Below are 12952 nucleotides of genomic sequence, written 5' to 3'. Positions count from 1 at the left end.
CAGTCACTGACTTACACAGGCCACAATCATACACACAGTATATAACACCTATCCTTTATGCAGACATCTTCCCAGCATGTGACCAATTGCATGCACAGAGATTTCTCCAGAAGATCCAAAATGGCGGCAGGGATGAGACATAAGACTCTCTGATCTATGTTATATAGAAAGGTGGACTGAACCAGGTGCTTCCAAGTTTTTTGGCCCTTAAGTTGGTTTAAAAAATGCCTTGTGAAAGGTTGAGTTGGACTTGGACCAATCTTGAATTCTCTCTTCCAGCCTGAGCTATTATTGATAGTTTAGTCCTGTCTGCATGCTATGCCATATAGATCCCATTGGATAATTATGATAGTTCCATATATTGCAGCTACAACAAGCAGCCTGTTCCTTCAGTCAGTGCCCTTTATTTTCTCATGCAAGTTCTTACTATTTCACAGCTCCTCTGCCTGCTACCTCTGTGCAAATCAGGAATGAAAGGCACCCACACCGGCTGAGTGTGGCTTGGACACCAGCCTCTGGTAGATTGGATGGCTACGAGTTGAACTTATATCGCTCAGGATCTGGTACCACAGCAGCACAAACATCTCTGGGGACAGATGCCACCAATTTCACCTTCTCAGGTCTGACACCAGGAGCCAAATACTTCTTTGAGATCATCTCAAAGGCAGGACCCTATAGGACTTCAGCAGGGAATGTCAGTGACTGGACAAGTGAGTAGCTCAGGCTAACATCTGCCATTTTAATCTGAATGTCAATTTCTCTGTGGGAGGGAAACAGTCAGCAAAACAACCTTTCAATTCATTCCAAGCAGAGTGTTGCAGCCTGCTGTGAAAGAAAGCAGCACTGTGGCATTTATGAGACAAAACGATGAGGCTGTCTGGCTGCTCTTATCGCCCAGGAAATAATCCTATCATTGCCTCTGCACCTCAGGATGAAGACATAGGAAACCAGAAATGGGATTACTCGGTTCACCCGTTTTATTCACTTGAACAACTCTGATTTGCAATTTCATTTAAAACAGCCCCACCTTCCCGGGGCAGGCCAGCATCAGATCAGTTCCTGCACTAATTTTGCCCTTCACAGCCTGCACACTTCAATAGCATGCCCAAGAGGTCTGTTCAGCACTGGCAGCCTTGAGCCAGGACACAATGGAGTCAAAGAGGCCACCAGAGTCCAAGGGTTAGCAAAGTTTGCCAGGGCCCACTGCAAGGAGTTAGTTTGGATGAGTCTCTCTTCACCACTCTGAAGGCTCACCTCAACCTTCCTCAACCTGATTCCCTCCAGATGTTTCAGCCTCAGCCAGCATGGTCGATGGAGTTGTAATCAAAAACACTGGAGGGACCAGGCTGGGGAAAGATGTTTTTTGTTTTCCTTCTTCCTGTAATCCTACACAAAGTCTCCGAGATGTGACTTAGGGGATCTGCTGACTTTTAATACAGCAAACCAATTAATACCCAACAGAGAAGAAGTGGAGGGGGACATTTTCATGACTGATCCAGGGTTCTTTTCTCTTCTGGTATTGCCTTCTTCTTAGGTCCTCTACCTCCTCACACAGTGCATCTGTCAAACAAAGGGCAGACTGACAAGCTGAGTGCTTCCTGGGGACACAGCGCAGGAAACCAAGATGGCTATGTACTAACACTCTATTACGCTGGATCAGGCACTGTGGCATCCAAGACATCTGTCATGAAGGATGCTACTAATTTCACCTTCATTGGCCTGAATCCAGGAAGTAAATATTTGCTAGAAGTTGCTGCTGTGGCAGGGCCTTACCAGATAGCAGCAGAGAATGTCAGTGACTGGACATGTGAGTATCCTAATGCACTTCTGTAGGTTTGTTTACACTGGATGTGAACCAAGTTGACTCCCCATTAATATAGGGGTGTCCATATGATGACCTCCTCATCCCAGCATGGATCTTTCCGCCTTTAAATGTGGGGTTTTCCCATCCTTGGAAACAGTCCAAAACAGCCAAGATAAAAAAATTCCTATATTTGAAGGGGGAAATGAAAACACCCATTGTCTAGCCTCTGGGTTTGCATTTAAGCCTTTTATGCTGATTGCTGTCCCATAGAAAACAATCCAGGTATCAGGAATTGTAGTGTAGTTTTGACTGGGGAGTAATGGGTCTGACTCAAAATAAAAAAGGAGTTCATTATTTTTCTGACTCAGGCCTTACTCCATACAAAAAAAGATGGTTTGTTCTGTGTCTGTAAACATTTTTAAAAATTACTCTGCTAATGCTAATGCAAATAAAATCCTTCATTATTTTATCCATCTCGCACAGGGTGGGGCTGTGGTTTAGGGAGCATGGGTTACACCAGGCCTGTAAAGTTAGCCAGTGTTCTGATACCCATTTTGCTAGATGGGGAGAGTTGGGAATCAGAGCCAGTGTATGACGAGAGAATCTTTCTCAGCCTTACCTAGGAATGGCAAGCAGTGAACCTGGGAACATCTGCATGCAAAGCAAATGATCTATCACTGCACTATTGCCCTTCTATTTTGCATTCATAAGGCTCCATATTCAATTCCTAACATCTCAGTAGAGGTGCTAATCTCAGCAGAGAGCCTCTTTCAGTCCAGGACGATACCACAAGCACCACTGCTCTGACTTTTGAACATCAATGGCTGCTCCTCCAGGCCAACTCTCTCCCTGTTTGTTCTCCCCAATCCCAAAGCAGATGGCTCTGTAGTTTTAGTGTCTAACTCACCCTCTCTTGCATTGTTTTTACACCACAGATCCTTGGGTTCCTCGGAAACTCTCCATAAAGGCAGAGAAGGGAAATCCAGCACTGTCTGTGTTCTGGACAAAGCCCCTCAGCAAGCCAGAGCGCTGCCAGCTGCAGCTGTGGCATCCAGGCAACAGCACCATGCTACAGCACCATGCCTTGACCCAGTGGCAGGTCCAACATGTTTTCCAGAGACTGGTCCCAGGGAGAAATTACTCCATATCCCTCAACTGCATCGCTGGACCATATACGAGCAGCTCTGAGACTGCGGTGATGCCAATAGGTAGGTATGCACTTGTCCTAGGGCAAGAGAATGTGGCAAGAACTTGCAGGACTTTTATTTTCTTTTTATTGCATTGGCAGTGGCAAAGTCTTGAAGACTGTGTACATGTGCCACCTTCTAATTTTCTCTGGATAAAGTCTCAGAGGACTGGTATGGAAGGAGCCTCAGAGGCAATGCAACCAAACGCATTTATATTATCCACTGGTGAGATTGCTCACTGCTTTCCCTTTAGTATAAAGGCTTTCTTCAACATACCCTTGGCTCTATCATTCCCTGACGGGTTCTGGTGAATCTTTCATTCCTCCAGGAGAAAATCCAGAACTCTTTTCATCATAGGGCACTCTCATGCATCAAGCTTTGTGCTTGTCTGTCCCTTTTTAGTTACAGAAATCTTCACGATTTTGTTCCTCTTTTCATGGAGTTAACTTCACTCTTCTTATCAGTTAGGTAAATTTTCCCACTTGTTTTATGGGTCTGGTAATGTCCTACTGCCTTTAGCCTTCAAAGTCTGTTGCTCTTGGTCATTTGTTAAATTTTGCTCTGCACCCGTCCCCTATATAGCAGTGGGGGAAGACAGAGCATGTGCATGCCTCACACCAGCTCTATAACAATTTGACAGATGTTTTAATATCATACAGAATGGGCTGAGAAATATGATGATAACAAAACAACAGCACCACTGATTTTTCATTTATAAAAGCCCCAATATTCAATCATTCCTCTTCTTTCAATATCAGCAGCAATGTATGTTTCCTGTTGTTAGTGTCCTGAGGAACTCTCACCTATGTACTCCCCAGTGAAGACACAGAAGCAATTTGCTTCTATTCCCCAGAACAGTTGGGACCAAAAGAAGGAGATGTTAAAGGAGAACGAGAACCACTTACAAAAACCCCAAATATATATGTCTCCATGCAACAAACCTATAACTTATACTGCCCCTTAGAATTTATGAACATCTCGCTTATCTGAGACAAACTGTTCAGGATATAAGATTCTGTCCTTCCCAACTAGGCCTGACCTTCTGTGCTAGGCCTGATCACCACAGCAACAACTGTGGGATGAAGAAGAACTACCGTATTTTTTGCTCTATAAGACTCACTTTTTCCCTCCTAAAAAGTAAGGGGAAATATGTGTGCGTCTTATGGAGCGAATGCAGGCTGTGCAGCTATCCCAGAAGCCAGAACAGCAAGAGGGATTGCTGCTTTCACTGCGCAGCGATCCCTCTTGCTGTTCTGGCTTCTGGGATTCAGAATATTTTTTTCTTATTTTCCTCCTCCAAAAACTAGGTGCGTCTTGTGGTCTGGTGCGTCTTATAGAGCGAAAAATACGGTACTCTCTTCTGTAACTCAAGGACCATATTCCAAGGTGGTGTAGGGGAATCTGTTGCAACCATTAGTCACCCTACTATGCATCAGTGTGTCTTGATGTGCTGAAGGCAGTGCCCCCCAGAAAAACGCACCCAGGGCCACTACAGCCCACCCCATGCTATGCTGGATGTGTGGTCGTCACAGAGACAGTCAAGCTGTGCCTGCTCAAGTTTTTGTGTTGTGTCTCTCCAGAGCCCACACAAGTGAAGGACCCACAGTGTCTCCCTGATAGCACAAGTATATTTCTGAACTGGACCATCCCTGAGGGTGATATCGAGTCTTATAAGCTGACAACAAAGAAGTTTCCCCAAGGAAGCCAGCAGCAGCCTGTGCTTCCTTTGGCTGTTTCCAGGGCTGATGTCACACTGACAGAACTGTCCTCAAACACTTCCTATCAAATCAGCGTTAGTGCTGTGGGCAGGAATGGCATCTCGGGCCCAGCCGTGACACTGCTCTGCAATACATCTGTGGAAGGTACGTGTCTTCCAGGCTCTCCGTTGCCACAGGTTGAAAGTGCCATAACTTAGTGGTTGAGCAATGACTTTGGATACAGAAGGTCACAGGCAGTGGCAGCTGGTAGATCCTGGGTGCGGTAGGGCAACTAGGTGAGGCTTAAGAGGTTGCACAGACAGGATATGGGGGCAGTTAAGAGATGTGAAACACTGAACATTTGAAATATGCTATTTAAACTTTTTATTTAAATGTACACCTGCTGGTGACACCCTAATACCTCTTCCTTTCTGGCTTTCCGAAGCAGTTCTCCCGCCTCCTGTGCGAATGGACACCCCCCAGTTTGACGCCAGTTCTAGAGTCATCATCTCCCCTGATATGTTCAGCGAGGAAAATGGCCTCATAGAGTATTATGGAGTTGTTGCCACCACTAATGAGTCTTGTAAGTATCTGCAACCACCATGGGCCATCCTTGTGAGGGGATTCATGATGCCCCCCATGATCATAACGTTGCAATGCTTTTCTCTCTGTATCTCCAGTGTTGAGGCCCACCCAAGACATCATCTCCCGCACATGGTATGACCACTATTATGGGCAGGAAGACTCTTACTTGGCTCTGTTGGTGCCAAACCCATTTCGTTTCAATGACAGCACCAGTCCCAAGGCCTGGCCAGTGACAGTGGGTGCAGACGAATGCAGTCGCTCTCGAAAGACCTGCAATGGAAGGCTGAAAAAAGATTCACAGTACAGGTAAGAGCATAAGAAAGTACCTAAACGGAACACTAAAGGCCTATCTGTTCCAGCACAAAGCCGTGTTCCTTGGTTCACTTGGGAAGCTCACAAGCAGGCATGATGGAAATGTTCCATCAGCAGATACACAAGGATCTGCTAATCAAAAATATACTGCAGGCTTCTCCTTACTCTTGACCATTGGCCATGCTGGCTGGGGTGGATGGGAGCTGTGGTCCAATAACATCTGGAGGACATCCAGTTGCAGAAGGCTGGTAGACTGTTTCTGCACATGGAGGTGTGAAATTAGGCAAGCTTAACTTGGAACAAACTAAGCTCATTCTTAAGTCTTATGAATATTGCATAGTTGTTTCATCTCAGCTCTGAAAGTGCTTACCACTCAGGAAAATGAATAGAATAGAGGCTGATGCAGCCTTGAGTCATCCTTTATGTCTCAGCGTAATGCACCTTGTGGAGTCATTGGAAAAATAAGGGGCAGGAAGAGAACCATTTACACTGCTGAACTATTTGGAGGGAAGGTGAGGTATAAATGTAATGAATAAATGAATAAAATTCTCCATTTTGTTCTGTTATAGGTTCAGCATTGCTGCCTTCACCAGATATAGTCAACAGGCTCCTAAAGTGTCATTCACAGCATTCTCAGGTGAAACAAGTCTCTTCATCTGGTTGCATTCTGGATTAATTAAGCCTCTAGTCTCTTAGCCAATTTCACTAGGTCCCTTTTGGCACCTCCTGTTTATCTTTCAAAATGATGAACAGTACAATCCTCCACATGTCTGTTCAGAAATGTACAGGAGTGCAGCCTCCTTCACAATTGTATTAATATGTTAATCTTGATGCTTCCTGAACAGTGAAGTGGTGGGTGGCAGGAATTCCTGGTGAGTGCCATATGTGTGATAGAGCTCCATGTAAGGGATATTCTCATGGCTGCCTAAACCTCTGGGTAGAAAGGGAGGAGTCTCATATAAACTGTATCTTTCACTGTCTTTGTGTTCAGCGGCAGACACCTCAGCAGCCTCTGCTGCTTTATCTGCCCCAGTTGTGGCTGGGATCATTATGGGATTCCTCGTGACAGTCACAGCAATTGCTGGATGGGTCCACTGGAAACATCTGAGATCAAGGAGGTGAGGACAACTGAAGGGGTTGCTGCTTTGGAAGGAATGATACAATGCAGGATTTTAGTATTTGAAGCTTGCCTGGAAATTAGCTGGCAAACCTTGAGTAAATCTAGGATGCTTCCAGAAAAGAGTCTTCTTGCATTTTTGGTCATCGCTTTCCTGTTTTTTGTTGCATGTGGAATTCACTAATCCAGGCTTCCTCAACCTCAGCCCTCCAGATGTTTTGAGACTACAATTCCCATCATCCCTGACCACTGGTCCTGCTAGCTAGGGATCATAGGAGTTGTAGGCCAAAAACATCTGGAGGGCCGAGGTTAAGGAAGCCTGCATGACTAATCCTTCCAAATCACAAATTCCTTTTATGGCTTTTGTTTTTGCTACCATGCCACCATTTCCCATCTACATCAATGAGCATGATGGGATATAGCTGGATTTGTCTTACCTCTCCCTCCCATATTCCCTCCCCCTGAAAATTGCTTTCTTTTTGAGCACAAAATGGCCCTAGATAGACTCTCTGAATGTTTCTAAAATACACACATTCATAATATCCAACAGGTGAGAAACTATGGACAGGTTTCAGCTAACAATTCCCACTAGAAGAAACACATGCAAGGACTTCCACCATTCCTGGCACCCCCCTATTGACAGGGGGGCAGGGGAACCCCCAGGACAGTACAGGAGCCAAAGAAGGGGGTGGGGATCATTCCATCTGGCAGAGACAGAATAATCAACATTGTGTGACATTGAAAATGCCCCCTATACCCCAAGCACATATAGAAGTTTGGGAACACATATAGTTCTCCCCTTAGGTGGGAGAGTCAGCAGTAAAGAAGATGCTTGTCTCCCCACTTAGGAATTAACCACCTGCATGTATGTGCCTTGCTTTCAGAATGAAAAAGGGTAACATCCCCCAAGAAATGGCCACGTACAGCCCAAGGTGAGTGAAGCTACTCTCGTGTCTCCCCTGCTCACTTAGTGTCATCTTCTGCCACAGCATAGGCAACAAGCCAGGCTTTGGGACAGGAGGAGTTGGGGGTCTGGCCATTCCAGCCTATCCTGGCAAGGAGGTGTTGTGGCACCAGCTCTCCTTCTAAGGTGTGCTGGTCCCGGAGGGGGAAAGGTACTATTACCGTAGCCAAAGTTCAGTCCAGAGTCACTAGCAGGGTAGACGATCACTAGATGAGACGCGAGGTCCGAAACAGGGAGCCGGGCAGGGGAACAGGAACGCTGGTAGGGCAGAAGCAGGAAGCCAGGCGGGGAACAGGAACACTGATAGGGCAGAAGCAGGGAGCCAGGCGAGGAACAGGTACACCGGAGAGTCAGAAGCAGGAAGCCGGGCGAGGAACAGGCACACTGGGAGTGCAGATCTAGGTCTGGGTAACAGCAGGTACTCCACAACGACGTTGCTCCCGCAACCTGGGACCGGGCTGACTGACCTTTATCTCCTTCTAAGGCCAGGGGCGGCCCCGGCCCCCAGGAGCCCCGCCTCTCCTGGCCTTAAGGCGAGCACTCCTCCTGGGAGAAAGCAGTTCCCTTCGCCTCTCTGCCCTAAGCCTCTGCAGTTCAGGAGAGGCCGAAGGGTTACTGGGCCCCGGGGGAGGCTCACCTGTAGACACTGAGTCCTCCAGCACCTCTGGGGCCAGAATGGTTTCACCTGGTGCCTGCTCCTGAGGATCTGGCCCAGGTGCAGGCTCCTCAGAATCTAAGCCTTGCCCCAGTTCAGCCGGCCCTGGAGGCGGGGACTCCTGTGCCGGCTGGGATTCCTCCGGTTCACTCTCAGACTCGGAATCCCAGGCCATCACATAAGGGCTCATCACGTGAGATTTCAGCTTGCTCTAGGCTGAGTTGGTTTTACTTCTATGTTAGTCCCAGAAAAATAAGGCACAACATTTAAATACCGTATTTCTCACTCTATAAGACGCACCAGACCATAAGACACACCTAGTTTTTAGAAGAGGAAAACAAGGAAAAAAAATATTCTGAATTCCAGAAGCCAGGACAGCAAGCGGGATCGTTGGGCAGCAAGCAGCGAGCGCTGGCCAGCCCTTCTCCCTCCTCGGGGAAAAGCCCCAAAGAGCCGCACACACGCTCCACACGGCTCTTTAAAGGGAGCGCTGAGCAGAGCCTCCTGCCTGCATTTGCTCTATAAGACACACACACATTTCCCCTTACTCTTTAGTAGGGGAAAAGTGCATCTTATAGAGTGGAAAATACGGTAAACAACTTCCTTCCCACCTCTTGTCCTGCAAGGGGATTCCTGTAGGGATGGGTGAATCTTCTGCAAAAGTTCTTTTATGTAATATACTGTATTGCATTTGGGTATGCTATTTTCAGTAATATATGAATCTATATGCACAATTTCCCCAGGAATGTGCATTTTGTGTTAGAATTCCTGCATGTTACTTGGCTGGAGAACTGCATTGCAGAATTCAGAGAAAGATGACTTTCCCCAAAGGATGGCTCTGTTTCAGTTCATATATTATTTCAGAATGTGTATTAGGCAGATAAGCATTTCTCCCCCAAGCTTAGATTCATGCCATACCTTGAAACTGAAGTTATGGTGAATTCTCATTTCAAACTGATATACCCCTTTTACTACTATAACAGTTTGCCACACGCCTGCTGATATATCTTCTATTACAAAAGAATGTTTTGTGTTTGTAATTTGAGACTTATCGAAAAGGAACCTGAATTTTACCTAACTTGTTGTGTATGTACATTGAACCACTCTCTCGGTATTTTCATTCTGCCTAAAGGAGGATCCCTGCACAGCACTCCTCGCTCTTATGTGCATCTTTATTTCTTGCAGAAATACCCACCGGCCAATCCCCATACAGAGCTTCAGGCAATATTATGAGACAAGGGCAGCAAATTCCAATCATGGCTTCTCTCAGGACTTTGAGGTAAGCGCTCCCTTCTTCTTCAAAGTTAATCCAGGCTGACTGTGAAGCCACGGTCAGACATCATCATCATCATTGATTGCAGGCTGCAGAAATTTGCCAGTTTCGTGCTTTTATTAGAGCTAAGTTTCACTACCTATGAAATATCCATTGAAACCAAGGCAGGTGAGCATGAAATGTTTCTCTTCTCCTCCCAAATCAACATACCGGTAATACTGAGTAGCATGCAGTCTCCTCTTCTTGTTACTAGTAGGTTTTAGTTAACCTAGAAGGAAAAATATTTCTTTGCCAGCATGTGCTGACTGCTATAAATTCAGGCAGAAGAGAGGCTATGTTCATGGCGCCCCCAACCATAACTGTACAGTGGTACCTTGGAAGTCGAATGGAATCTGTTCCGGAAGTCCATTCAACTTCCAAAATGTTCAGAAACCAAGACGCGGCTTCTGATTGGCTGCAGGAAGCTTCTGCAGCCAATTGGAAGCCACGGAAGCCGCGTCAGATGTTCGGGTTCCAAAGAACATTCGCAAACTGGAACACTCACTCCAGGTTTGCGGCGTTCAGGATCCAATATACATCTGTAGCTTCAAATATCAGTTTAAAAAATGGTCAAACCAGAAGAGGCCAAGGTTTTAAAATAAATTCAGATAAAATAAAAATGTTGGTTAAAAACATGGATGGTCAGTAAAAAAAATTGTTAGAAAAAATGTCTGGTTTGAAAATATGTTTTTAAAAAAGTAAGATATTTGGGAATCTGGCTGACAGCAAGAAATTGAAATTTATTTGAAAATAATTATATTAAATTGTGGAAAGAGGTTAAGAAAGAGTTGGAGATTTAGAAGAGAATGAAGCTCTCCCTGCTAGGTAGAATTTCAGCCACTAAAATGAATTTATTGCCCAGGATGCTGTTCTTATTCCAATAAATCCCAATTGTAAACAATTCAGGCTGTTTCAAAGAATGGAAAAACAATATTTCTAAATTTATTTGGCAGGTGGGAAAGCCAAATAAATTGGCTTTCTCTGACCTTGATACCAGACTTGAATGTGGTTTGTTTTAATTGCGATAATCTTTTGTAAGCTGCTTTGAGAGCCGCTCAGGCCATAAAGCCGGGAGATAAATATTCTAAACAAATAATAAATCCCCTTCTCTATGAGATTGGCACCTGACTCAAACTGACATAGGGGATCTTGCTGATAAAAGTTTTCTCCTTCTGTCCCACAGGAGCTGAAGGAAGTAGGGAAAGAGCAGCCAAAAACGGAAGCGGAACTGCCTGCTAACATCTCCAAGAATCGATATCCTCATGTTCTACCATGTAAGTTCTGGACAGAATTATGTATAGCTAATTTCCCCCCTCTTCCTAGTTGGCAAACTCCCTTCTCTGGTTGGTTCATAAATTTTACAAATCTATTGGATGTTGCAGTTTTAGCCATTTCCTGTCCCATGAATTGTAACAGAGCTGAAAGACGGTTGGCTACACCTTCATGCAACTTTTATCCCCTCCTCCCCTTCCTCATCCTTTTGCCCTTTCCCCTGCTTTACCCCACCCCTGAACAAGTCTCCTCCATGGTAAATCCCACTATGGTGTGCATGCATGCGTCTGCATGTGTGTGAGTGTGACCATGTGTGAGCTGTATGCCTGGTGAATGTGTGGTGGAGTGAATGTGTGTGTGATCTGTACGCACTGTGCGCACTGTGCGCACTGATTGATTATTTAATTTCTGTACCGCTTAATGGTCAGCATCCATCTGTGTCAGGAGGAGTGTGGTCAAGCTGTTGGATGGTTGTAACGCCTGCTGTGGCTGTAGAGACCGATGCGGGAGAGACATGTTGTGTTGCAGCTGGGGCAGATGAAGGCATCCGGTTGTGCTGCTGCAGATGCACCATTTCTGCGCTTATCCCAGCCATCATTCCTCCTCTGGTCACTGCTGTGGATACACAACCTGACTGCCTGTCTCCAGGCACTGTGGTCGTCTGCAAGGGATTCCCACACCATGGGGTTAATGTTGCCAACCTTCGCATCACACAAAAAGCAGAGAATTGGCTAAACTCTTCCACAGGGCTGCCAAGTTGCAACCTGGAGAATCTGATTTCACCTTTGTCTTCTGTGTACCTTCTTCCTTTGCGTGCTGTAAAGAATATTACAGTCCTCTGCAAACAGAAAGACCAGAGGAGAGGAGCACTTACCTCAAAATCCTAAGAGAAGCCACGATTGGAATTTGCTGCCCTTGTCTCATAATATTTCCTGAAACTCTGTATGGGGATTGGCCGGTGGGTAAAGATGCACACCAGAGAGAGCAGTGAATTTATATTGGTTTATATGTATTAGCAACTTTGTGTTTAATTTTTATATGTAATTGTGCAGATGATTACTCCCGAGTGAAACTGAGCCTGCTGGATGAAGAACCACATTCTGACTACATCAATGCCAACTTTGTGCCAGTGAGTTCTTTGAATACTTCTGTAACCTTACTGGCATCTCATAGGAAGGCGCAGGGTGTTAGGGCACCTGCAGCAAGATCTTTACATATGACAGGAATGAAACCTAAATCTCAGGAGACCTGGTTGACCATTAGAATACTCTGCAGAGTTAGGAACAAGATTTGATTGATTGATTGATTGATTGATTGAATTTGCATCACTATAGCTTCAGTTAGGACACAGCAGGTATATCATGTGGAGCAAACTTTTCTAATAATTACATTCTGTCACTATATTGTTAGTCTCTTTGGTTTCTGTGGAATGATAGAAAATCCAGTTTTTCTTTTCTTTTCAGTAAGTGGGAGGCTAATACGAAAATAGACAAGGATAAAAGGAAAACAAAAGATGGGGAGGATGAATCAACTGAGCAAGGTGTCAGAATATCATAACTTCCACATAAGTGTAAACATGGTCTAAAAGCGGACTCAGGCATGGACACCATGTTTTCCTCAGTCCAAATTTACTTTAGTCCATCTCTAGGCAAAGGCAGGCATAAGAGCAGAAGAGAAGCCGCAGATGTCTCTCAGCTGCAAGATGGGCCTGGCTTCAAAAACTGACAAAAACGGATGAAAGCAAATTATATTATCTCACCATCAGTCTTCCCACCCACCTGCAGCTTCAGGGGGGCTGTCTACTTTTAAATTTTTTAAAATCACCATATGAACATTCACACATTTATATGCATCCTCTTTTAATTTCTTAATAAAACCTTACCAGTTCAAAACCGCTCTGGTGATTGAAACTGGGTAATATGTCCTAGTGACATTGCAGGGACCAGCCAATCACCACCATGTGCGGCTAGCCTCTTCTTCAGACTTGCAGAGCTGTTTCCCCCAGAACATGTTTGGGTTTGGACTGAATGGAGCGAGGGCACTCCCT

General features: G+C 45.3%; 1 protein-coding gene across 5 annotated transcripts in view; it reads left to right on the top strand.

Moving 5' to 3' along the window:
• Positions 1 to 12952, top strand: part of LOC310709218 (receptor-type tyrosine-protein phosphatase V-like) — a 58498-nt gene that overhangs the window by 24496 nt on the left and 21050 nt on the right. For 2 of the 5 annotated variants that reach the window (XM_083508535.1, XM_083508532.1), the window contains exons 13-24: positions 438 to 710; positions 1535 to 1807; positions 2740 to 3012; positions 4572 to 4853; positions 5137 to 5271; positions 5369 to 5579; positions 6155 to 6222; positions 6577 to 6703; positions 7587 to 7634; positions 9507 to 9600; positions 10817 to 10907; positions 11958 to 12034. In XM_083508535.1, the coding sequence (XP_083364661.1) occupies positions 438 to 710; positions 1535 to 1807; positions 2740 to 3012; positions 4572 to 4853; positions 5137 to 5271; positions 5369 to 5579; positions 6155 to 6222; positions 6577 to 6703; positions 7587 to 7634; positions 9507 to 9600; positions 10817 to 10907; positions 11958 to 12034 (1952 nt within the window). Of the gene's footprint in view, positions 1 to 437; positions 711 to 1534; positions 1808 to 2739; positions 3013 to 4571; positions 4854 to 5133; positions 5272 to 5368; positions 5580 to 6154; positions 6223 to 6576; positions 6704 to 7586; positions 7635 to 9506; positions 9601 to 10816; positions 10908 to 11957; positions 12035 to 12952 lie in introns of all 5 variants that reach the window. The other 3 variants (XM_083508533.1, XM_083508531.1, XM_083508534.1) reach the window with 2 other exon arrangements.

This window comes from Podarcis liolepis, assembly GCF_965112155.1.
Source record: "Podarcis liolepis genome assembly, chromosome: 6".
Taxonomy (NCBI): Eukaryota; Metazoa; Chordata; class Lepidosauria; order Squamata; family Lacertidae; genus Podarcis; species Podarcis liolepis.
The sequence above is the reverse complement of the archived record's forward strand: the minus strand, read 5'-3'. Positions and strand labels throughout refer to the sequence as shown.